Consider the following 27,987-nt stretch of genomic DNA (forward strand, 5'->3'; position numbering starts at 1 on the left):
CAGACATTGTCGCATTTTGATTTTTTTTATGTTTATTTAACAAAAGACGAACTCTGTCTCTTCATTTTCATTTTCATTTTTTTATTTCTAAAAGGTGATGCAGTTCGTCGCTTTTGTGGAAATTTTATTTTCGAAAATTCCATAAAAGCGACAGACAATAGGACACTATCCGTAGCTTTTCTGGAAATTTATTTTTTTGAAAATCTAGAAAAGCAACGGACTAAATCACGTAGTCCGTCGCTTTTTTTGTAATTTTTTTGACAGCAGATCCACCTGCAAATTCAGTTAAATTCAATTCAAATGTACATTATTCAGCTCAATCAAACATACATAAATTATAACAATCTACATAAACATAGATTAAGAAACTTAAAATACATTCAAAAGCATCTAAATCAAAATGTAAAGACTTATAAAGTTTTTCAAGATATGTTTTAAAATTTCAAGAAAATCATAAATGTGTAGAAATCTAAACTAGGGAGTGGGTTCTATACAATCATCCTCATCATCAGTACTGTCGTAAGTGTCATCAGGAGCCGAAGTAGTAGGTCGGCGACCGAGGTTCATCATTTGTTCTTTGATTTGCTGAACGGTCGCACTCATGTTTTCTTGTTCAGCTACTCATCTATGATTCAACTCTTCCAGCGCAGTGGTAAGTTTAGCTATTTGATCCAACATAGCAGCAACCTGAACACCGTCAAGTAACTCGACTTGACTTGATGATGCAATTCCTTCTAAGCCTGACTGGAGTCGTCTTACATCGTTTAGAGAGCCTAGGCCATAGACTCTACCCTTGTGTGTCCCCAAACTAATTTTGCTTTCCAAATCCGCGTGAAAAGTTCATGTATCAATTGAACAGACCTATCTATATTCTCAGCGACGTACTTCTAAAACTCATTCTGCATATTTAATATAAAAATTGACATCAATATATATACATAATAATATATTCACTATTAACATATATTATTAATATTATAAACAACTTTAAAAAGTTCGTTTGCCTCTTTCTTCCACCCACACATCCGGATCCGACTCATTTTCTTTCTAATTGACATGAGTCTTCCTAAAAACCTCCCGTGCAATAGGAGTGCGTCCCAATTCTTTTTCCTATACATAAAAAATTGAAATTTATATGATATATATGAATCAAATAATTATTTATTTAAAAGTTTGAATTAGAACTTATCATCTCTCTTGTAATTGTTCCAACGACTTTGCACCTCCGGTGTGCAACGAGCCACCATTAAACTGCCTCTAGCCTTTTCTTTTTGGCTTGGTTTGATATCGCCTTAAACTTGTATGTGTTACAATACAGACCCAGCTCATCAAAAACATGCGGCAACATTCAATCCGGACATTCAGCACTATCCCGAGCTTTCTTTAGCCAAGTAGACAATCTGGCGGATGCCTTCCTCTCAAATGTGATCGTAGTGACATGATTGTGCCTCGAATCTCAAGTACACATAGTCTAAATAAAAAAATTGAATAAAGTCAATAGATCGATAGCTAAAAAAAGTAAAGCATACTAAGCTTAACTAAAAAATATATATCTTTAAGTTATTAAACATCATCTGGCGTATATTATTTGGGATCTCGCTCCAAGAGTGATAAGCATGTACATAAAGTCTTCTAACATAATCTTTTAAAGCCTCGGCAGCATCCGTTACCGGATGTCACCTGCAAAACACATAATAAATGTGTTAGTTCATGAATAATATATTAAAGTATAAGAAATAAATAAAATAAACTAACAAATAGATAACAAAACAAACTTATGATGATCCATCCGGCTCAATCATGACGCTACCAAGTTTGTCCTTCTAGCCAGGAACTAAAGGAGGCAACTCATCACCTGGAGTAGCACTAGGTGTAGTTGTAACTTAGGGTGATACATGAAGATGCACATAACGTTGACTCAATAGAGGCTAATTAGTTATAGCATCTAACTGCTCGCTACTAGAATCTCAAATCTTCATGGCAGATAACTGGGGAGATGTACCTATGGGAGATGGAGTATCTGCCGATAAGGGTTGTCCTCAACGAATAGCCTGTAAAGGTAGGTCTCGTAGTGTAGTGAAGGCAATGCCTCTGAAGTAAAGGGAAGACCAACTGAACGACGATAATTAGGATAACATTATCGAGGATCCGTTGTACCAAACAGAATAGCAAGTATATGTATATCATAGCTGATGCGCTTTGGCGTAGAGGAAATAGATCCTGCAATATACTCAGGATCTATGATCTCCTAGACTTCTTCTTTTTAATCTGTTTAGTCAAGCTAACTTCAAGTTGGTCGTGATACCTATCACCATCACCGCTTGATGACATCTGTATGCAAATTTACATGTATAATATATGTAAAAATCATAAATTCAATAAAATTAGCAATATATACTAACTTACATATTTATACTAGCTAACTTTCATTTTACACTTTCTCGTCGCTTGTTTTAATTCCATCATTCTTCCTCCTCGGTTGTTTCATTTACATTATCATCTCATTGTCCGTTATCAAATGATTCATTTTCCTCATTCTCGAATATTTCTTCCTCAACATTTAGTATCTCATCATCAAATACTTCTTCTAATATGTGTTGAGGATGTTGTAGAGTGATTTCCAATTCAACATCAACTTGTTGTTGAACAATTGCAACATCATGTTAATACGCCATATCTAAGACATTGTCAATTTCAATTCTTCCCACAGACTTACTTTTTTATAACAATCCACCAATCTGCTTTATCTCTATGCAATGGACATGGAGTGTAATACACTTATTAAACATTTTCTGCAATGATAAAAGGATCATAACTCATGTATTTCCTGGTGTGCTTAACTTCAATTATATTATGTTTATGGTCCCCCTTTGTGCCTCTGTGTGATGGGTCAAACCACTCACACCGAAATAATACAATGCTTCACCTCAATAATCTTATGAATGACACCATAATGTTCAATAGTTTGGCCAGCACCGTCAACATAACCTTGTATGTAGACGCCGCTATTATTTGTTTTCTTGTTCCTAGAAACTTCTTAAGTTTGAAACTTAAACCCATTGACACAATACTTATTCATTGTCAGTACTTGAGATATCGGTCCAAGTGCTACTTCTTTCACTAATTTCAAATGTTGAACACTTGAGTATTCATCGTAAACCTACATGATTGTTGTTGTTTCAAGTAATATAATTTATCATAACATGAATATATTATTTAATACTTAGTTATTTCATACTTACATAGTTGTATAACAAATTAAAAATTGTTGTATAGATGGCTTCATTAAGCATGTGTTTAAGAACAAGCTGATCATTTTACATTCAAGTATTTTAGTTAATGAACACTTATTAGTATATAATTTGATAACATATTTGCAGCACTTACTTGAGATATAGTTGGATCACTGAAAAATTAAGTAAAAAATGTGTCACAACTGATTGCATTTTCATATCACTGAAGCCTCGCATTTCACACTTTCTAGATCCTCGATCAGTTTGATTAAAAATTGATAACGGTGACAATGAAGGATCAATATTGCCTTCATCATTGCGATTGAGCCTGTTTCTCCTACATAACACATTATCACCAAAGTAGTAAAAATAAAAATCACCAGTTTTTCTCTCAATATGATCTTGAACAAATAATCCTTCGATTTTTCCTCTTTGCTTAATTGTTTGCTTGGATTTGTCAATTTTTCTGCATGTATATATATATATATGTTAATAAAAGAAATGGAGAATATGTATAACTTAGTGAATATTTCAAATGGATATATCCATCTTGTTTGAACCGGCCCTCCTAGTCGGGCCTCTTGTACAAGGTGAATTGGAAGATTCTCCAGCGCATCAAATAAATGACATGAAAATATCTTAGCCAACTTAGTAGTGATAACAACAATATTTTCCTCCATTGGATCTAAACTACTCTCCAACAACTTTCCAGAACACAAGTCTTTAAAAAAGACTTACCTCTGTGATTGATTTCCATATCCTTTCTGGTAGATGTCTGAAAGCATTAGGAATTATGTTTTCATGAACACATGAAATCATGACTTTTCATACCTTTCAATTTTTCTTCATTTATATTTGCTCGCTTTCCTAAATTCGAAGCATAGCCCTCTGACATCATCAAATTTTTAGCCCACTCACAAATTTCACGTTTCTCATTTAATGTGAATGAAAAGTTGGTTTTTGGCTTAATTATTCTACCATTAGGTAATTCCTGCAGTCATAACTCTTTTCTCCTACAATATTCCTTTAAATTCATTCTTGCTTTTGGATTGTCTTTTGTCTTACCTTTAACATCCATCACCGTGTTATCATCAAAATAATTTTCAATGTGCATCGCATCAAGATTATGTCGTAGCAGATTGTCTTTCTAATACGACAACTCTTAAAATATGCTTTGTTTGGTCCAGTTATGTTCAACACCATATCCAGGAAGTGCCCTGTGAGTAATGGATTGCTAAATGTATTTTTTCATCTTTCTAAACTCATGGTCTATTGGCAAGAACTGGCGATTACAATCAAATCATGTATTTTTTGTCATGCTTTAAAATGAATGTCTTACTATTTTCCATGCATACGAACATGCAAGCTTTCCAGCTATCATCCAACCAAACAACATCGCGCATGCGGAAAAATCATTAATAGTTCACATTAAAGAAGCACGCATAACAAAGTTCTTCTTAGTTGACATATCATAAGTCAAAACGCCTTCAAACCATAATTGTTTGAGCTCATCTATTAATGGTTGTAGATAGACATTAATCAAATTTTTTGAATTATTGGAACCTCGAATAACACAGTTTGGAAAAATGTACGAAATGGTCATGCACATTTCAGGAGGAAGATTATACGGACTAAAAAATACCATCCAGCATGAATAAGGCGAAGTTGCATTAGAGAATGGTATAAAGTCATTTGACATAATCCCAAACTAACATTTCTTGGTTCACTTGTAAAATCAGGATATACATTATCAAAATGTTTTCATGCTTCACCATCATATAGATGAGACAAGACACCGGCGACCTTCTATATTCACGATGTCATCTCATAGGGCATACCTCATGGATGCATACAACCTCTTTAACCTAGGAATGAGAGGTAGATAATGCATCGCCTAAACTGGGACCATCTTTCCAGTCGAAGTCCTCTTACAACGGGCATGTCCATAAAACTTATAATTTTCTAATTCACTATTAGTCTTGTAAAACAACATGCAGTCATTAACACAACTATGAATTCTATCATACGTCAATCCTAACTTGAACAACAAAGGCTTTGCCTGATAAAGTTCTTTGATATGTTAAACTCTGAATTAACTAGTTCACCCAAAAGATCAACCATTGAGTTCATAATCGCAACTGACAAGGCAGAATGCAGACTCCCTTCACATAGTGGACGACTAGACTCTTCTAATTGATCATAGAAGCGTTTTGCTTCTTCAATAGGAGCTTCATCAAAATATTATTCCGGCTCTATCCCACCTTGAACCCCGAAAGCATCACTGATCATTTCATCAACCCTATCATGTTCAACCTATTAATGACAAAATTGATTTTCTAGTAAGGTTTTTAATGAGGCAGCACTCAATGCGTATTATAAAATGTGTGTATTTTTTCCTTCACTAAATGTTTTTTTCACTGAGTTTTTCCTAATAAGGTTTTAAGGAGACACATTATCTATAAACATCCAAGGGGAAGTGTGACAAATCCACTTAATTGTGTGAATGTTTCTCTTAATCTATATCCTAACGTAATGTATCAATTCATTATATTAATTAAATAGTAACATATTGTCAGATGTTGTAAAAGAATGGTTAAACACCCTATAAAAGCGTAATTTCACCTTTAGAAAATACACATTTAAAGAGTTTTATACTTTTCATTCCACTTGTCTCCCTATATTGTTTACTATCCTATACTTTCCTCTCATTTTACAATAAAAATTACAATAAAGATCCGTTACTAATTTAAAATAAAGGGTGGTCTCACAAGAAGTTGTGTATTTTGTTTTGTAGGCTTAAACTACAATACAACGAACTCCTCCTTATCACCTAACTATATTTATATATTGATCTATAATCGCCCATACTTTTGATTTTTAATTGCCATTGCCTACTTCGTCTTTTATTTTCTAGCATCGTATAACCTATCACCATTTATTTTGATTTTAAAACAAAAATATTGAATGAATACTAATTCACTTTTTTGTAGAAATATAGGAAGAGATCTGTTGATGTCCGTATTCCATTTGTAAGAAAAATGACCTGGTGTTGAACATCCTTTTTTTTTTCATACTAATCCAAAACAGAAAGGAGAATCTATTTTCTTATTTATCTCCATACTCAATTTCCAAGCAAAGGGGGGAAACATAGAGATTGCAATGGGACGGTATGAAATAGGAGCGGAGCGGATTGAACTTAATCAAAAAAAAAAAGATTTTAATCCACTCTGTCCGCATAATAAGTTTTTTTCAATTTCAGTCCACACAGCATAATTCATTTAACATTTTTTTTCTAGTTAAATTTGACATTAAAAATGAAGTTCATTATTTTATTATGTATTAATTTAATAGGATAGTGATTTCAAAGTTTATTTATTTATTTTTAAAGGTCAACTGAAAAGTACTTAAGAAATTGTATTATTTTCATAGAACCATGTTGAATATCTTAGTAGATTTAAAGAAATTATCTTAGCAAATAATGTTCCTATATAAAAAGTTAAAATTAAATTTAAACCCCAGGCAGCCTTGACGAGTTAAACATTTTACTGTGGACAAGATTCCTGAAATGATTTTTATTTGTTATCAATTAATCCAGAGACTTAGGTCAAGAAATCCTACTTTCCCTATCATTCCGATAGCATGGCCTATGCTCGATCAAATTCATAATTTTGCCTCTATCATTTTGGGACCAATGTTCTTTTACTATTAAATAGCAAGGAATTTTGTCAAACAATTAAGTAGGCATGAAACACTTCATCTGAAAGCAGTAGTAGTTGGTGAACCTAGAAAAATTAATGAGTAATGATTCTATTATGTATCCAGTTTTCAACTAGTGTAACATTTTTTTTTAATGATAATTCGTTACTAGTGGTGAAAGGGCAACCATAGATTTAATTCTCTTCCTTTTATTTGGGTAAAATACCTCCCCTAACGATCCACAAGTGCATTACTCATCAAATTTAACTACACATTACAGCTGGTAGCGCTAAAGAGTCTGTCTGATCCAACCACACTATATACCAACAAGAGAATATTGTTTTCAACAAAATATTATTACTAAAATTTACACATATTTAGAAAACCCCTATCTAATCTATGAAATATAAACATGACAATGAAACAGCAAAATATCTGCAATCCACCTGAAGCAGCATGTATCTGTCAAACTCAAACTCAATGCTCACATGACACTGCAACTTTTGCAAGTGAAGGCTTAAATAATCAATAGTAGTTAAACAGAGCATTACATGGGCGGCGTTACCTGCTACCAATTCTGATTATTCTGGTTAAGCTAGTAAGTAAAACCTTAGTGCACAGAACCCCCATTATGAAAAAGAAAAATCATTGTTACTGTGAGAGGAAACTACCTACCTACAAGCTATGGTACTCAGAATCATTTAAAAGTGTCTAATTCCCCACAAGTAGTGTAATTTTGAAGAATCTATGCATCATTTTTAAAGAGTCTAAACAACATAGCCTACAAGTGTCCGTCCCACAAGCACATATTTTAAAGGCAAACATAACATAAACCAAAGTCTATTCAAGGGACACGGTATATGTAGAGTAGCTATGACAAAAAAAAATGTTTATATTACTTCACATAATATTAGTTCTAGTTGGGGTAAGCTACCAGAGACTGACATAAGCACATTAAATGCCTCCATTACCCCTACTTCATATGCTCCCACTGCATTAACAATCAGTATTGGCTCATTCCCAGAAACTCACAAGATCAGCACACTATCCAAGGATAACTTTCTTTCATACACAAGCTTTTAAGTACACTGTATTATCAAATAATGGAATAACACAAATACTACCAAAGTGCAAATCTTCAAATTCTGTTCATCCTCACGCTTTTAAGATAGACTAACAGTTATGCACTATCAACTTCTCTCAAAATTCCTCTGCAGTTTAAGCTGTAAGAAAAATAAAAACCGAGTTTGTGCATGCAAACTACCAAAAAGCTAGTCGAGAATGCATGATAATCATGATGTAACCAAATGAAAGTAATCAAAGATCACAGGCTACACACAAGGCAGAAACAGCTGACAAGCTGCAACGAATTAAGCACAATCTTCTATTCAATGCTAAAAAATTATTTGCCAATCCACAGACCATAGCAGCAAACTACATTCATATTCCCTCATCTAAAACAATTTCAGGCGCAATTATAACAATCCAACTTCACTCTGCTCAACAATAAAAATTAGGTAATGAGCAACTTCGGCATATAGAGTTCATGACAGTGTTATCAAAGGCGTGCTTAATCCCTAAAGCGAGGCTCAAAATGCATTACGTGCTTCACCTCGCTTAACATGTGCTTCACTATCATCATCAAAGCTATAAGAAACGCTTTTCCTTGTGAATGAGCTTTTCCTGAAGAGGCGATGTTGAACCATTGACATTTCACTTTATCGTAAAAACAAACTTCTTTGTTTATATATTTGTTATTCATACTTTATAAATTATTAGTCTTGGACAATATATATATATATATATATATGTTTTCTCCATTTACACCTTTTCTCAATAAAACACACGCTTTATTTTCGATTCGCGCTCAAAGGCCCCAACAAACCTTAGAGCTTTTTTGCGCTTTCTGCTTTAGATAACACTGGTTCATGAGTTCTTTCTTTCTCAAGCCATCAAAATGCATTCATCTTCCCTCATCTAACCCTTAATCACTCACCATCCGGAAGCAAATAGATGATAATTCGGGAATGCAGGTCGATGCATTAACTTAGTAAAAATGTACACTTCCAATAACAAAATTAAGCTCTTTACTTCTGATCCTTTTCCTGTGATATTGGTCCAGCAGTAACTCTATGACAATAATATCAAATAGAATTAGATATAAAGTGTCCATATAAAACTCGCATGGATCCTTCATTGTAATTATATCCTAAGAATTACAACTAGAAAACTGGTAAGTTGAGCTTTTGGCATCATTTTCTTTCGAATAATCATGGAGCATACTTCCTCCACTTCTCCAGCAAATCTTAAAAGAAGAAACCACTAGATAATAGTGCATGTGCAGACACCAGAAATAAATAGATATCTGTTTGCTCTATATAGCTCAAATTTCCTTACATCAGAAAAGGAACAGGTGTCTTGTTTCCCAATTAAAATCCAAGATGATTCACAGAAATACAGCCTCTTCAATGCAAAATTCTCTAGCCCCACATACACAAAGAGGCAACAGATAATAGATGAACTCCATCTCTCCAAGAGGCATGTCAATGCATAGGGCTTCCATATTAACAGATCGAACTGCAAGCTCTTTTGTTAACTCCAATCTGTACCACAAATAAGTTGGTGGGTAACCACATGCTCCATATCTTCAAATACAGCTCTTACAGAGAAAAAAGTGAGAAAAATCTTCCCGGCTTCATCCCACAGAAGAGGGAGGAGGGAGGTGGGCACGAAAGCATATAGGATACTCAGTTCTGAGGGCATGACTACCAAAAGAAACACATGGTTGCTAATAATAAGAGACGTACCTTTTTAGTAGTATGATCCAGAACCACCACTTCCCGTATAACCACTGCCACCCATGCCACGACTAGTATAAACCGAGTCAACCTGAAATTCATCAGAGAAGAACAGGAACCACAGTTATCATCAGATAAACACTAAAGCCTCCAGCAGAAGTCAACGGAGTAGAAGAATACATCGCTGCCACGAGACATGTAATCACTACCATAGCTGGATGAATACATTCCACCTACATCACTTCCACCATAGGAGCCTGCAAACAAAAATAAAAATTAAGACAGCTTTCTCTAAACATACATGTAATAACAAATGTTACGAAAAATAATCAAATTTTACAATGAACAAAAGAACATACCTCCACCATAACCCATATCCTGACGACTGCTATACATCCCATGAGAATATTGACCAGAAAGTGAGCCCCTACTGCCACCATATCCAAGATTTGATCTCCCAAGTCTACTAATATGTAAATAAGGAAGTCAATATAGTACCAATGATTGCAAAACAAGAAGAAAAATGAATAAATAATAATTATAAGGCACCTGTCACCATATGAATCTCCATAATGGGAGCCGCTTCCACTGCCAAGTTCGTAATCCAAACGAGCACGAGAATGCCGCACTCCTGCCTCAGCATAGCGGGGATGAACATCATCCTGGCATGTATGGAAGATGATAAATTAATTTGTATCTTCTTGTGCAGATCAGAAAATATCTTAAATCAAGTTTATGGTGAAGATAACTTACCCCTGCAGTGTATGGACGTTTTGAACCAGATGCAGAGTCATATTCACGACCACGTCCCTCGCGGTAAGATGGAGGCCTTTCAAACCGTTGCCCATATCCATCATCAACATAAGATCTCCTTGCTGCAGAGTGAGTACCTCTAGGCAATTCAGGGTAACCAGAGCCACGGGAAGAATACTCATCCCTATAGGATGCACGTCTGTCAGAATGAACCCTCGAAGGATACTCAGCTATTGCTCTGCTTCTGGGAGGAGGGATTTCCTCACGCCGTCCATACTCCCTCTTCAAGCTACTCTTTGGATATGAGGGAACTGCAATTCACTCTTAGTTATTTGGTCATTCATAAAGTTAGCAGATTTCAAACAGAAGATTTTGATGGAAGACAGAAATCATCTCATACCAGGTGGTCTTCGGTCATATGATCTGCTAGATGGTGGAGCTGTGGGTCTTCCCCTAGGAGGCAAATCCATCACAGCCCGTCTATCTCTCGATCCTGCAGGTCGCTTAAAACCACGACTAACTACAGGAGGCACGCGTGTACTAACTCTAGTCCCTCGAATAGCACGACTATGTGGCACTATACGACCCCAAGGGGCACGTGGACCATGCATGGAAATACGCCAAGGTCGCAAATCTCCTCGTCCACCATATTTCCCTCTGCCCCTCTCAAGGGGTCTTGATAATCTGGCCCTAACTTTAACCTGAAATATACAACTTCAAGAAACCACTCGCAAGAGTTACATATATTCAGGGATACTGTTAAGACAGAAAACAAACCTTGTTATCTCCTTCACCCAATTCCTCATTATTAATACTTTTAGCACAAGTAACTGCAGCTTCATGGGTGTCAAAGGTGACAAATCCGAAGTCTTTTCTCTTGGCTGAAGGCATATTTCTGGCAAGCTCAACTTTTTCAATCTTCCCATATTCTTTAAGAAACTCCCGCACACGATCCTCGTCCCAGGATGCAGAAAGGCCATCAACAAACACCGTTTTGACCTGAACTCAAGCAATATTAACTCACAGTCATATCTTAATTTATCAATACAAAATTAAAAAAGTTCACCCACGGTCGGATAACGAATTGATATCAGCAATTGACTCAAGAAGACTCAAAAAGTAAGCATCAATTTCATCGGAAATGAACTAACAAGGAAAGAAGATGACCAAACTACCCAGCTCAAAAATTAATGCAATGGGGGAAAGGCCAAACTTGAACAGCTAGCACCTAGCTACATATCTAATTTATTGTAGAAAGGAAAAATTAAAATACAGAGCGTCCTCATTCAATCTTCTTTTCTTCGCAGCAGAAGAGACTAAAAGAGAAGGGATACAAAGCAAACCGTAGGACAAAGTATGTTCAAAAACATAATATAACTCTTTAAAGTTGTGTACCTCCAAAATAAGCTAAGAATCGCAACAACAAAAGTCTCCATATGACAATATACTAACTATACTTGACCAGTCATTGTTCCTTCTATTAAAATATAGATATATGTCCAGAGAGTTTACCTGTGACATGATTTCATCCCCAGGATCAATGAATGAATCCTCAAAAGAAACCTTTGCAGGCCTATCAACACCAAACATAACATCTCTCTTTTGTAACCGCTTAAAAGCATCCATTGCCTCTGAGCGCGAAGAGAACTCCAAGAAAGCAAATCCTCGATTCAGTCCCTCATTATTAGTGTCTTCGACCAACGTCAAATCCTCAATATTGTCAACACCATAATGCTTCAGCTTCTCTTTTAACTGGGAGGGAAAGCAAACATCAATGACTAGTTAAGCAGCTCCTCAAGACTGAAAATCATGATTTCTGACAATATGATATGCCTAGCCTACTTACAGCTTCTTTTGTCCAGGTCTTGCATACGTTACCCAAAAACAAAGTATCATTGTCTTGACTTGGAGAGACACCACACTGTTTTCCATTGATCTGGAAATTCCATTGTCAGGAAATACCTTCTATGAGGAATTAAAATCAGTCACATAAAAATTATAAAATATATATTACCACTGGATTTTTCAGCTCAGTACAAGCTCGTTTTGCTTGTTCCATGGTGGCAAATCGCAGGAACGCAAATCCCTTATTCTTCTTTGTATGAGAATTCATCATAAGCCTCACTTCGGTAACCTCGCCAACTTTACAGAAGACCTTCCTGAGATCATCCTCAGTAGCATCCTTGTCCAAACCACCAACAAATATTTCAATTTCCTTCCGCTTACGCCTTTCTTTAACAACTTCATGATGTTCTTCCTCCTCAGCGGCATGAACCATCTCAGCATGCTCCTCCCCAGCATACTCATCTTCTTCATCACCCTCAATTTCCTCATGAACATCTTCAACATCCTCTTCCACCATATCACCCTCTTCCTCTTCATCAACATCTACCTCTTCAGATACTTCCTCTATTTCATCTCCCTCTTCCTGAATATCATCATTTTCAATTCCTCTCTCATCATAATCAACAGTGACATACTCTTCAGGGTCATATTCAGGGTCATTGTCCTCCAAATCTAATCGCTCACCCTTTTCATATTGATCGATTGACTCTTTCACATCATCCACCTCTGCCACAAGAAAAAAAAAATCAGCCTCCCAAGCCAGTTGATGGAGATAATAAGAGCCTCGTATCCGAACATAATTTTCCTGCAAGTTGTATAAGCTGTCAACAATATTCAACTCTAGAGATGACGTAACTTATCATCATAGAAAAAATTTAAAAAGAACCGAATGAGGAAAATCCTCAAGAAAAAAGATTAATGTTACTGTAATATTTCCTACCCTTCCTTGTTGTGAATAAGGGACCCTTTCATCCATCCAAGTTCCCAGCAAAAGCCTCACCCTTTTTCATTATTTCAGGGTTCGTCCAGCAAAGACGGGTCTTGGAACCAACTCATGAATGCCTCGATGTTACTCATACGCCTCAAACATCCTCTTGGACTTGGAGGCGCCTCATTTTTTAAAATTTTTGTTTGAAACGTGACTTTTCATTTATTGAAAGTTAGCAAGCCATAAGATTTAAGTGATGGTCACAGCTCACCCTTACCAACCTAGAACAGGATAATATTATTACTTAGTTCTTGTATTTCAATTTAGACCCGTAATTCTTTTTTGACAAACTCTCAATTATCACAATTTGCAAAGCAATTGTCAACAGATATATAATAGGAGGGATAATATTCAAGTAAGTTGCACAAATTCCATCAATACTCACTCTTGTTCTGTACAGGTTTGGCATTCAACGGTTGCTCATGCTCCTCATGCTTTTGTTCAGGGACTTTGAATTCTTGTTTGAGCTCGACCGCGTTATCCTTACTCTCTTCTTCCATTGGTTCCTGAAGAGACTTTGGCGTGGCACGAGATGTACGGCGACCTCTTTTGGATCCAGAACCTGTAGGTGTCTTTCTCGCTGATTTTGGAGGCATAGTTGGTAAGGAGATGTATGTGAGTCGTGAAAAAGAAACAAGAGCTACAAATTGCTACTCTCTTAGGTTTGCTTTATTTGTGCCTAGTTGATGCCTAGATAACACTAGGGCATACCCGACCCGTTTTCCTAGCAAGATCATAATATATTTGTTACAACTATTTTTTTTATTTTTTTTTTGTTATAAAATCAAGCTATAAGAATATAATTATAAAGAGAAAAAGACAAGAGAATAGATAGAAGAGAGAAATTTTCTTCTTATTCAAGTGTATATCAAATGGTGAGTGATATCTCTATTTATAGTGTTATCACTCCGAAAAGTCATTTAACTAGTAGATACATTGTTATCCAAAAGGAGGTTCATATCATCTAGGGAATACACATACATGAATTTAGTAGTTCATGAATAAACCAAATGGTCATCCACTATTCAATGAATTTATAACACTCCCCCTTCGATGTCCATAGATAATGTGCCTCGTTAAAACCTTACTAAAAAAAGCAGTGGAAAAAAATTCTAGTAAAGAAAAAAGAGTACATATATTCTTTTAATACGCACTATTTGTTGCCTCATTAAAAACCTTGCCAGGAAAACCCAATGGAACAAAACCTCGGTCAAGGAAAAAAGAGTGCAACGCGTATTATACTCCCCTGATTAAAACATCACTTAATTTCTTGTGATGATGTCTTCAATCTTGTACACAAACTACTCAAATATTGATATTGACGAATCATATTCAATATCAATCAAATATGATGTCTTCAATTTTTGTGATCAAATCATATTCACGAAGATGTTGCATCGTTGAACTCATCTGACGAGGCTTTGAGCTTAGCCGAATACATTATTGAATATCATTCTATTCGTCATGACCTTGTTGTTTCAAGTAAATTGCACATTAAACTTGTTCATAACAATAATCATCTTGTGGACATTTTCATTTGCAGTTGATTATCTCTGTACATTGTGGTTGGTAAATTCTTTTTCAAAGAAAAATCACATATTTCCTGAATATGGTGTGTCGTTGATCTCAACCAGATGCACTCTTGACTTGCTTCATGGAAGACTTTTATTTTTGCATGGTTTGAAGAAGTGATCACCTACATTAGCTTCAGTGATAGCCAAAATATTATTGTGCCTCCACATGCAAACAAATAGCCTGCTTGAGATAGAGCTTTATGTGAATCAGATAAATAATCTGCATCTGCGCAACTAATCAATTGTATCTTAGATTCCTCGGAATTGAATAAACTCATAACTATGGTCCTTCGAGGATATTCAATCATGTGCTCAACACCATTTCAATGTCCTTTTATCGCGGAAGAAACTGAATCTTGCCAGTAAATTTACTGCAAAATAAATATCTGGTCAAATATTGTTAGTAAGATGCACTAGTGCCCTGATTGCACCAAGATATGGAGTTTCATCACCAAGAAGCTCTTCATCCCTCTTTTGAGATCAAACTGAATCATCATTTATGTCAAGCGATCTCATAATCATTGGGGTACTCAATGAATGTGATTTATCCATATAAAACGCATCAAAACATATCTGTGTATGTGCACTGATAGACAAATATTTCATTTGTCAAATTATCAATCAGTAGGTCAAGACGAAATTCTGTCTTACCAAGACCTTTTCGTAAAATACAAGAACAATTAGGGTCATTCTTTTGTATCCTTTTCCTCCTTGACTATTTCAATCCATATAAGGATTCTTCAAGCTTTATTGAAAAAGTTTCTTTCAAACTCTTATATGCTTCAGACACCTCGATTGTTTCAAGGATTTTCATATAACCTTCGTTGTCTAGCTAGACATTACAATTATTTGTTGCATGCATTCAAGTTTTTCGTATGTTGCCATATCAAAACAAACCTCATTGTATCCACCATAGGAGAAAAACATTTCCAAAAATGTCAGGATTTTTGCAACAAATCCTTATGCCACAAGGCACAAATCATATTTGATATCTTACGGTTATACAATCGCATAATAATTTATTTATACCCTACTGACATTATACCTTGATTTATGGACTATCTGTCCAAAACGTCACTTTTGTAAGTGAAACAATATACTTGAATCATGCATTTTACTTGGCCAGCCTTTTATCTGTCCACACTATATGATAGATTTGAATTCAATATCCTCGTCACAATTTATATCATTGAGCACTACCATATATCAAAGATACCATCGACGGTTATTTGATATTGATTCCAATATGACATAACTTATCGAGATCTCTTCATTTTTTAGGTACCTTAACCTTTTCCGAGTTTTATGAAGTGTTATGTCAATGTGCTATTTTATAGCAGTTGCCTCGTTATCATGACCATATTGATCATTTGCTCCTTCCTTCTTCAAGGAATTTTATATTTGAAACCGATTGGTCTATTACGCTTCCGCCGTATCATAGACTCTGTCCTTCAAGGACTTCGATTGGAGCATTTGCAGCTGATTATATCATAGCGTCAGTGCATTCATCTGGAAATTGATTTGCAACATTATGCAAATGAATCATCCCTTGAACTTTAAGTTACATATATATATTTAACGAGGATCTAGATAATCCATAATTAAGCTCACACATAATTTTCAGCTGTCAAAATCATCTCTTCCTCTAACGTTAGAATATCTAACATTCATCCCAACCTTATTTGGAAATTCATCTTTGTGCGTGGTGGAACAATTAAATCGTAACCGCACATTTAACATTTTAGATGAAAATTATATGGTTCCTGACCCTGAACCAATTTTAATGGGGAGACCTTGTTGGCTTGACGCATACATGTGTTGCTACATGTTAAATTTATCTCATACCAAATTTTGTTTTGGGAGTTCTGTTCTCATAACCATGATTTAGCTATAGTTGGAGGTATACAATTTTTGCTAAATCAACCAGCATTATCAATATAATTTCATAATTTGGAGCTGTGCTCTTAATTTAACAATTCGAGCAAACAACCTTACAAACACCAATTTGTAAGTTGACAATAAAGCACATGTGATCATCGCATAGATGCATCTATCATATAGTTGCAGATGATCCACATGGAATGTGAATGGGCCCATATTCACCTTTTTATATGTTCCAAAAACTTCAGGGGATTACAATCCCAACCTTAGCTGGTACAATGAAAACAAGCAATACAAGAGAATTCTTGAAGAATCTTTTGTTTCTTCATCATATAAGCCACATAAATTCTCAATTACATTTGCATCACATTTAAATTAGAATGGTCAACCAATCATGTCAACTGATCTTTATTTCAGTACACTTATTGTTTACTTTGGCATGTGATTTCATCAGCATGCCCATGTTTGTGTGCAACTAACACGAGGAAAAAATGGGTAATATTTATAACCCTCTTCGGTTGTAGTATTTACAGATATTAAATCATTTCATAATTTATAGTCTCAATATTTCTTTTTAATTCATCCGAAACTTAAAAAGTTTCTTTTGAGACTTACTACAACCCAATATTATTCCTTTGATAATAGCACAACTCGTTAGAGCTTGCAATTTAATTTTGTATACTATCACATATTCCATGACACTATCCCTATTGTGAGCATCTCCTTCAAGGAGGAAATTATATCATCATTGTCATGGTTAAAATCATTACGAGCAAGACATGTTTCTTGCTTAACTTTTGTTGTACCATAGGTACATAACCAGTGACAACTTTGTATTGCCACACAATAATGACTATAACCCTCATAGGCAAGAAAGAACTATTTCTTTCTTTTGCCCTTTTGGTAGTTCACAATAAACATACCATAGTGACGTATAAACATACAATACTATTAACTATTTTTGACAAATAAAATTTATTTCCTCTTAAACCTCCCGTAGAGGTGAATTTTGATATATATCATTTTTTCTCAAACCTCTCATAGAGTGAGTTGTGGCATATATTCAACCAATAATGATTTTATCACATCTTGACCCATTCTCTTATAGAATGGTCGAGCATTCACGATACTCATCACAAGTTACATTCTCTTCAAGGAATGAACTAATCATTTGTATGTACTTCATAAATTTGCATTATAAGTACATTGTCATGATTTTAAAATTTATCATATTTCCATGATACACCTCAACATCACTTTGAAAGATCAATTGTACCATCACTTTATCTTCTTGTCTCTTGATGGAGGATTTATAAACTTGTCAAATTATTGGGTCGACAACATTCACAAGTCTAGTGACCTTTCTACCATTTTGATAATAAAAATTGTTTTCACATTTTGAAGGATTATTTGAAGAACCAATAGTGTTCTTCCTTTTATAATAACCACAACGATGACTATTATAATTCCGTCATTTCATGCTCCTTTTCATATCGTTAATCCTTTGTCATCTTTCAGACTAACTATTTACTGCTACCACATTCATACGATAGAATGGAGCAAGTGAACATGCGATTTTAAAATTATCATATGTTGCTACCACATTCTTTTCAAGGAATGGAGCAAATTTAATAGAACGAATTTCAAAACTTTTCATCAAAGCCTTAGTCATCATTATATCATCACTATGGTGCATTGACTCAAACTCAATGTCTTATCCATATAAGGCGTGTTAGGCCAAATTCTATGGGACTTGAACTATTAGGTGATAATTCTATGGGACTTGAACCCAATACATTATTATTGCGGTGCATCAAAATTCAAATTGATATCCTAAACTCTTTGAGCGATAAAATTTGAATCTATTGTCTTATCCTCAAATATTTTTCATTATGTGCATCTGGACTTAACCTGATGTCTTACCCTTTTTGGTGCGATGAGGCTTGAACCCATCGTCTTACCCTTAACCAACAGTATAATAGACCGAAGTAAAACATGACTCACCCTTTGAGTCTTTCAAAACAATCAAAATAATATTCAAACTCATGCTATTAAAATTTTATACCTTCTTCTATTTAAGAAATTTTTTATAGCATGTCATATTCAACCAATAGTAGTATATGTCTTCGGTTCCTGATAATTGTTAGTGACTGAATACTATTTTATTCCAAATCATAAAAATATTTTAGAAAATGCATACATGATTTTATGCACATCATACCTTGATTCTCATAAAGAGATCAAGAAAAATATGAGTTAAAGAAAAACTAAAACTCAATCTTAATTGGCTAGAGACTCGTGCTGATAATGTGGTATAAAATCAAGCTATAGGAATATAATCATAAAGAGAAAAAGACAAGAGAAGTAGATAGAAGAAGAGGAATTTCCTTCTTATTCAAGTGTATATCAAATGATGAGTGATATCTCTATTTATAGTGTTGAAATATCACTCTCAAAAGTCATTTAACTAGTAGATACATAGTTATCTACATTGTTATCCAAAAGGGTGGTTCATATCATCTAGGGAATACACATACATGAATTTAATAGTTTATGATTAAACCAAATGGTCATCCACTATTCAATGGATTTATAACATTTTTCAAGTTATATTTTTCTTTTTCTTTTTTTTTTGTAATTACAAGAGGTTGACAAAAGTGGATCCATAAATTCACCTCTTTTAACTTAAAATGTCCTCTAAATTGTAAATTACTAGGTGTCGTTTGGCAAGAGTATTAGGAGAAATAGTACATGCATTATGTATGGTATTAATTTGCAATATGTTTGGTAGGAATTTTGGACCTATAGATCAGTTATACATAGGATTTAATACCATGGGGTTGACTATGTAAAGACAAAACTACCCTCAAATTTTTTTTATTCTTTTATTTATTTTATTTATTTTCTGTTTTATATTTGTATTGGTAAATTTATTTAAGTCATTGAAATATTATATCATTACTTTTGGCTAGCAAACTAGTAGGGTAGTGTGGGTTGGCCTATTTGGCTCATATTTGAGATGTTAATGCAGAGTTTCCTTCCATTGAGTTTATCCTATGGTTTTCAAGTTTCCAGAGGTGTTTCCTATTAATCTTCCTAGCATGCCCTCCGAATAGGGATATAAACTTTTGTATTGATTTGGAGCCACACACTTAGTCAATCTCTATTCCTCCCTATTGCATGGCTCCACTAGATTTGAGAGAGATTAAGACTAAGCTTTAGGAATTTCTTGATAAGGGTTTTTTTCATCCTAGCGTTTCTCCTTGGGGTGCTCTTGTCTTGTTTATGAAGAAAAACTATGGTAGTATGAGGATGTGTACGTCTAGGGTACGGACAATAAATAAGGTTACCATTCGGAATAAGTATTTTTACCTCACATGGATGATTTTTTGACCAGTTGTATGATGTGTATATCTTTTGTAAGATTGATTTGAGATCAAGGTACCATTAGCTAAATATTAGGCATAAGTAGATACCTAAGTCATCTTTTTAGACCTGGTATGAGTTGACTAATGCTTCTGCAACGTTTATGAGTTTGATTAGTAAAATGTTTAAGACATTCTTGGATTCCTCTTTTATCATTTTATCGACGATATTTTGATTTACTCCAAGAGAGAGGAGGAATATGCAGACCGTCTTTGTATTTTTCTAGGTATCCTTGGAAACATAAATTGTATGCCAATTTTTCTAACTATGAATAATGGTTGTCTTCGCTTGCTTTTCTTGGGTATGTAGTTTCAAAAGAATGGGTGATGGTTGATGAGTCTGGATTTTGACTCTTCTAGGACTTGTTATTTATAGTATTAGTGTCCTCAATGACTATTTTATGTTTTGAATCAATATTTTTATGCTAACTTGCAGATATAAAGGCAAAAGAGCAAGGCAAGGACATTATTGGGTAAAAAGGAGCAAAAAAGATGAACAAGGCTGAAGATAGTGAAAGGTGAGAATCACCAAAGCCATTGGGCGACTCGCCGAGTAGAACTTCAGCTCGCCTAAAGTTCGAGACCGCTAGCCCTGGGGAGAGGCCAACTCAGCAAAGGATTTAGACCTTCAACGAAACATCGAATGGATCGACAACAAACAACTTAAAGGGTGAATGGGAAATTCACCCCACGTCCAAATAAATGCATGGGTGGTTATTTAAGGTGGTTTTAGGTATTTTATGAGCATTTAAACAATAAGAAAGCCATTTAGACCCGAGACTTCAAATCAAAAGCTCTCTCTCACCAAAACTCTCAAGAACACCATAGAAGAAGAAGATGATTTGGAGGCTGCTCTTGGGACGAATTTCTCCAAGGATTCAAGTTGGTATTAAGGATCTAATCTAAGGTATGTGAATCTTATCATCCATGGATTATTCCATTCATGGAGTCCCCCTAGTTTTCCTCAATTGAGAATCCAAAGAACCCCAATCTAGAGAGGGTTGTGATTGCGTTGTGGGTAAGGCTTGATTGTGATCCGAATCTAGTGGGTAGCATTTGATTATGTTCATGTGATGATTATATGATGTTTTCATGAAGTTTTCATGGTGAATTGTAGTATTTGATGTTGAAGGTGATCATGGTGATTTTAGGCTGTTAGAGGCAAGATGAAGGTTTTTAGTTGATCTTCTTAATTCAATTGTATTATATACTACTTGATCATGATTGGATCACCTAGATATTAATTGAACTAGGCCTAATTGATATTGGATGATCTTGAATTGTAAAGTTGGAATTGAACTTATATGATCATGTATGCCTAAAGTTGCCTTCTAATGATTAAATTGAATGAATTAACTTGTAATTGATTGTGGATCATGATGAATTGAGAGAGAAATCTATTGTAGGGCTTGTATGCCATTGATGTTATGGATTTCGGGGGGAAGTCATTATGAAGGGATTGTAATGATGTTTTCTTTCTCTTCTACACTTAGACATGAACAAGCTAGGGGAGGCAAGTTCTCTCGCATAGATGGACTCTAGGTTGACCTAAAAATCTAAAATGAATCAAGGAATGATGAATTAGAATAGCTTAATATTGTGTTGAATAGACTCTTCTTGTGTATTTGACTTGGTGAGATAAGACCAAGGTGTGGTAGCTTGAGATGGTGGATCTCATGATAGCTTGAGATAGTGGACCACATGAATAGCTTGAGATGGTAGATCTCAAGGGTAGATTGAGATAGTAAATATCAAGGAGTCTTGAGTTGAAATACTCATGGTAGCTTGAGATGTTGAATCTCATGGAAGCTTGAGTTGAATTACTCATGGTAACTTGAGGTGATGAACTTCATGGTAGCTTGGGATAGAAGAAGTAAACTCTCTCATGTTTAGCTTGGTCTTGTGTTGCTAAGATGCTTGATCATGGCAGCTTGACTTAGTTTGGCCAAAACCATTTCATGGTAGCTTTAGGGGAAAGGCCTATACTTTCCAATGGTAGCTTGATTTGCATGTAAGGTGTATTTCATGGAATAGCTTGAGATAGGTTTCTCATGGTAGCTTAGGGTTTAGGATTAATGCTCCCCTATGATTAGCTTTCATCTACATGATTGGTGCATGTTGGTTTGGTTGGTACTTGTGTATCCTTCCTTTGTTAGCTTGGTTGTTATATTGAAATGCATTCCATGGTAGTAGGTCTATTATGTTAGTATGTCAAGCTTAGTAGACAAGAATGAAAGATAAGTTAGCTCGGATTAGGTTAGTCTAGAGAAGTATTTAGTGTGGATGGTAGTATGCATAGCTATCCATACATGGCACAAGTATGACTTGAAGCTACCTATGACGTGACCTTTATGAGATGTATGTTTAGCTTGGGTAGTGTCTATGGTTGCTTTTCATGACATGACTGACTTAAGATGATAGTTCTTGTCAATATTAAGTAGATCTACTAGTGACACCTAATGTTCATAAAAGATGATAGGGTGACTTCAAGATATGATTAGTGTGTGAGGTAGAATGGGATGCCTCACATGCATTGCACAAGTGTGCTTTGATGTGGCCTAGGTTCATAGTGCTCATATGATTATGATGTACCTAAGTATTAATTATGAAAGTGGATTATGATCAAGAATGACCAAAGAGAGGTACTTAGCTTTGGTAGTAATATCGGATGCTACCTTAGCCTTGCACAAGTACACTTAGAGGTGGCTTGTGAAGTAGTTCATTTGAGTAAGAAAGACAATGATTTAATCATGGAATCTTATATGTTTTATGATTATTCATTATGCTTATGATATTCATGTTATGCTTATGCCTTTTATCTCATGTGAGTATGCCTATTATTGACTAACCTTTTGAGATATCTTATGTTTGGTATGATAGTTTCCATACTTAGTACATTTCGTACTAATGCATATTTTTCCTACATTCCAATCCAATATAGGGTCATGAGAAGATTGAGTTGCTTGAAGGGTAGAGTGTCCAAGGCTTTCAAGAGCTAAAGATGGTTTGTAGATGCGATCATGAATCGAACCAGATCGAAACATTCAGCAGGTCTATGTACTTTTTTTTATGGGTAAGGTTTTGACTATTGAGTCCTCATAGCATCCGAGGAAACCACCCCTATGTTCTTTTATGTTCTTTATTTTGTTAGTCTTCTGTGGGTTGCATCCCAAGATATTGTTATTCATGTGGTCATAGATGGTTTTTGAGACATATGTTAGAAAAACTTCTATTTTATGAAATGACTTCCGCATTATGTTTTTGAGAAAAAGTTTTAATTCTTTTGTAAATTTTCATATATGCAATGAATGATGTTCAAGGGATTGCACAAGACCTCCGAGAGGTGAAGTACGTCGTGTGGCGACTCAAGAGTGCTCTATCTTCTAGGGTATACTTGTGGGTCGTGACAGTTAGCACTATGTATGTATGAATCTCTACTGCTTTGTAGTATCATTTGTGCAATGTATTGTGGGAAGACATATGAAATGACATCATGTAGATAATCTCATACAATGAGCTTGTGATTGTGACTTGTGGTTTTCAAGTGGTTTTGTTCATTGTGCTATGTGATTGTTCATGTTCTCTTGTGATAGTTGGTTTTCTTAGTACCATGACATTATATGATATATGGATGACTTACATACAACCTACACTAACAATTTGGTTTGGTTTCTGCTAGAGGATCAGGTATGTGATTGTGATTTCATGAAAGGGTTGGGCATTTACATTTGTAATCATGTAGGATGGGGTTCGTGCATTGGTTGATTCAGTTATTGTTGTTTCATGACATGTGACTGAGAGTCAATATGTGGCTGATAATTTTTGCTTTATTGTCCATTGTTCGGTGTTAATTGTATTATAGTTATGGTTTATAAATATATCTTGGAATAATCGTGTGTAACTACCAGTATACGGTGGTTTATGTATTGCACTTTTTCTTTTCTTATTGAGTGCAACAAATCTTCTAACAACTGATCTGAGACCTCGATTGAGAGATGCCTGATTTCGAATCCAATAGTGAGCTTCATCTTTCAGGCTTCCATTAATTCTTCTATATTTTATTGTCCATATATTTGTACACAAACTATACACTTTAGTTTATGTTTAGCTTTCTGGGTCGCATTCCTAGTTTGACAGTTAGAGTTTTTGTATGGTGATTTTCAGTTCGTCGCGGTAATTTGTATATCATAATTGTTTTAGATATTGTATTGACTTTAGTAACTAAACTATTTTCATTATTTTAGTGTTGTAACTTGGTTAATTTGTATAGTGTTGGGTTGGTTTGGATTAATCTTTAGTTCTCCCACTAGGTAGTTTTGTGTGGTGCCACTCACGACGACCTGGATCATGACAAGGATGTAGACTCAGATCATTACAATTGGTTAGTCCTCATAAGGTGACTTCATAAAATAATCATTCATTAGATTTTTACCTTATATAATACTCATTTTGAAGGTAACTGAAGGTTATGTCCTGCTGTTATGATCCGACTTCGAAAAATAACGTTTTGAAACCATTTCACAACTTTGGAAAGTTTATTAATTTTTAGAAAAATGATTAGTTTAGGAGTCGGCACTTACTTTTAGGAAAAATAATAAACCTATGTAAAAGGGTTTTTTTGAAAGAAAATATTTTAAATAAAGCCGGAGTAAAGTAAGTGTTCGAATAATTCTCTAAGGAAGGTTTAGGCATCTTAAAGAATTTGCTAACACGCGGTGGACAGACAGATTTAAAAATTGGCTATTTTTAAAGGAAAAACTTAAGGTTACTCGTGAAAAGTCATGTTTTCGAAATACTTTATAAATTAGCAATTTATCCGAGTTAAGATTTTGAACTAAATGGTTAGCTCAATCTCATCAACGTAGATTCAAAGCTAATTTCTAACTATGAAAGAATATATATAATTCTCAAGTTAGTCTAAGAGATTAAGCGTTTTGAAAATTTGAATACTTGAATAAACAAATAACGAAACATAAAAGTCATTAAAAAACCTCCAAAGGATTTATCTAAGTTAATCAAGAGTTAAATGAGTTATTAGCGATAATCAACATATATTCTTAAATAGAGCAGATAACTAAATAAAATAAAGAACTGGATAAAAAGGGAGTTTTGGCCCCTTTCTAGTTCCTGCCGCTACTGCTGCACTCAAATTGGACTTTTCAAGTCCAATTTTTCAAATTTCCAACCCTTTGGGCTACTGTTGCTGCTGCTAATTTTTGTAATACGGGGACTTCAATTTTTAGCCCTTATGGTTGCTGCTACTTGTTTAGGTTTTAACTCATTTATCTTAGCTTCCCTTTCACAACTCAGATGAGGTTGACTCAAAGAAAGGAGATGGAGTCCAAGGACTCGAGGCAGTATTCCATGTGAAGAAAGGAGAAAAGGGAGAAGAATTAGCACATGGAATGTAATCAAAACAGAGATACCTTAAATGAATAAAAACAAGACAAAGCACACCAATTATGTTCTAAGACAGAAAGGTCTACTAACAACCACATATTATGGTAAACAATTTAACAATTAGACATTTGGAATGGACGGAATATTGCAACTATAAATAAGGAAACAAAAGTTAAAGGTCTGATAAAATAGGTCAACTGATTGGATGTCTTATAATTACTAAACAACTCAATCAAGATGTAAGTTAGGTACCCTATAACATACTACATTTTTGTATTTCCACGATGAACAAACAAGTGGCCAATATGTTAACCACATAACTATTTTTATTAATCACAACTCAACTTTAAAAATATAAAAGATTGGCAACAATGAGTAACTTCACTACAGCAGTAAAAATTAGTAGCTGTCCAACATAACTGGATAGGATCAGAAAGCTACAGAATTGCCAAGAAATACTAGATAAAGAGAAACAATACACTAATTATAGTTGAATTCACATCATATAAAGGTCACTGATAAGTAAATTAGGAAGAAGTTACACAATAGAGTTCAAATATGCAAACTTAATCTTAAACTAGTTCAAACATGAGGGTAACATACATCACACTTAAGACGGTGAACTAGAAAGTTGTTGTCCTGCTAATCACAACTTTACTCTAAAATACAAGATTATCCATGTGATTCTCTTCAATATAGATATAAATTAAATCTGATCCGATTTTGAAAATAAAAATGAATAAAATAGACCACAATTTAAGCAAGCAGACAACCATATCAACAAGTTAATACAATAATCCTATCTCAACCAATTTAAACATGGGTCTAAAGATAATGAGTTAAAGAGTTTAGGATGCATATGAGTTGAGAGCTTTCATTTATCCATGCCTAACCCTTTGGGAAATGCAAAAGAGTAACCCCAAATATGAGTTATCTCTCACTCAAAGAGGCACTCGATTACCGTTGAGAGCCAATGGGTCTGTTGGTTGGAAAATTTTACAAAATAGGCAGGCAAACAGAGATGACTTTATAGCCTATCACAATACATGAGATAGAATAAATCGATGTAATTAAACACAACATTTCCATATATATAGGACATGTGAGTGATAAAGCATGTGACTACAAGGTTACTGAAAAGGCTAAAGAAGAAACATTAAGATGAGGTGTAAGCAAGATGCATACATAATAATTCAAAGTATGAAATTAATTTTGACTAAAACAAATCAACCAATTTAACATACAAAAGAAGCTAAACATAAGGGCTATTAAAGAGAATGCAGAGAACCCCAACAAAAAAATAAAGAAAAAGCACACTGGAAAGCAAAACCAAATTTCTAGCAAAGTACAAGAAATAAACTAATCTAATCCAATCATTAAATACACAAGGAAATACTTAAAGAAGAAAGAAAGAATTACGCAAACACTCGAACACCACAAAAATTAAACTTTTGAACCAAGATTTCCCAATCCTTCTAAGGGGTAGGAACTCTCAGAGAATGGACGGAATCTCAATGTGGACTGTTCCAAATAGAATCATACTATTTTTTAACAAATTGGTAAGAAGAATAAAATAATTTGAGAGGATAGTACCGTTGGTGAATGCTTGGAAGTCTGCCCTTAATCACGCTCAAACGTACAGGACCCAAGGACATAAATGGAAATTCGAGGAGGCATAACTGATTGGGACCTACAATTCATAAGGTTGTTGTTGCATTTTGTTCATTTGTTGAGAAAGAGCAAGAGAAGAGGCTAGAGAGGAATTGGGTTCAAGAATAAGGGGGTAAAAAATGGGTCAAGTATTTTTTTGATTTTGCTAGGTTTTGAGGCCCAATTCAATTCAAGAGGGAATACGTCCCTAGCTTGGTTTACATTTTCACCAAATTCTTGTAGTTCAAATTCATAAATCGGAAATGAGATAAATTATGAATTGTTGGGTGTCAACGTCCATATCTATTTTGATTTTGGTCAGCATAACCTTAAATTCAAGTATTAGTTATTCCGTAATCTTCAATGGATTTTGCAGTTGTTGCATTATGTCTTATATATAAGCATCTCTTTATTCAGTTATGTTTTAACTTCTACTCGCATTATATAGAATTTTCAGTTATTCATTAACAATATGTCAGTATCATGGTTCAACCTTGGATACTTGTGATCAATTGTCGATCACACCTACGGTGTAGACTTTGATCATGACATATTTTCAGGGAAATTTTTTTATGCAGAAGAAACAAAAACTCTACTATACATATTGAGGTTGAAGCTAAAGCTATTCTTGAAGCATGTAGACGCTGTCAACAAGCACAACATATGAAAGTAAATATAAGACTGATTTTATGTTTCATAAAGAGAGGTTTGGAAACCCCCATGGAATATTGCAACATTGAAACA

At 34.6% G+C, this 27,987-nt stretch overlaps 1 protein-coding gene across 7 annotated transcripts; it reads right to left on the minus strand.

The window, feature by feature from the left end:
* Positions 1-440: 440 nt before the first annotated feature.
* Positions 441-14,023, minus strand: LOC107002365 (heterogeneous nuclear ribonucleoprotein Q-like). 7 transcript variants are annotated; one of them, XR_003574779.1, is made up of 13 exons: positions 13,699-14,023; positions 12,495-13,051; positions 12,327-12,416; positions 11,993-12,232; positions 11,258-11,479; positions 10,881-11,181; positions 10,481-10,791; positions 10,277-10,389; positions 10,087-10,193; positions 9,937-9,984; positions 9,737-9,818; positions 987-1,680; positions 441-899 (listed from the first exon to the last, which is right to left on the minus strand). XR_003574779.1 is itself a non-coding variant. In XM_027912303.1 (13 exons), the coding sequence occupies exons 2-12, from the start codon at positions 13,299-13,301 to the stop codon at positions 9,741-9,743; spliced, it is 2,211 nt and encodes a 736-aa protein (XP_027768104.1). In that variant the 5' UTR covers positions 13,302-13,534; positions 13,699-13,839; the 3' UTR covers positions 9,236-9,532; positions 9,737-9,740. The 7 variants fall into 7 exon arrangements, 4 of the variants coding, with proteins under 4 accessions (XP_015055839.1, XP_027768104.1, XP_015055836.1 ...); XM_027912303.1 differs by lacking the exons at positions 441-899; positions 987-1,680 and adding exons at positions 9,236-9,532; positions 13,266-13,534 and having other exon boundaries at positions 9,908-9,984; positions 12,495-13,130; positions 13,699-13,839; XR_003574778.1 differs by lacking the exons at positions 441-899; positions 987-1,680 and adding an exon at positions 3,429-3,699.
* Positions 14,024-27,987: the final 13,964 nt, after the last annotated feature.

This window comes from Solanum pennellii, chromosome 10, assembly GCF_001406875.1.
Source record: "Solanum pennellii chromosome 10, SPENNV200".
Classification (NCBI taxonomy): Eukaryota; Viridiplantae; Streptophyta; class Magnoliopsida; order Solanales; family Solanaceae; genus Solanum; species Solanum pennellii.

Excerpts from the sequence above, each read along its gene's own strand:
- LOC107002365 (XM_015200350.2), bottom strand. The coding sequence starts at position 13,909 with ATGCCTCCAAAATCAGCGAGAAAGACACCTACAGGTTCTGGATCCAAA. Across the intron at positions 12,233-12,326 it reads AGACCTGGACAAAAGAAGCT|TTAAAAGAGAAGCTGAAGCA; the intron begins GTAAGTAGGCTA and ends TTTCCCTCCCAG. Across the intron at positions 11,182-11,257 it reads TGGGTGAAGGAGATAACAAG|GTTAAAGTTAGGGCCAGATT; the intron begins GTTTGTTTTCTG and ends TGTATATTTCAG.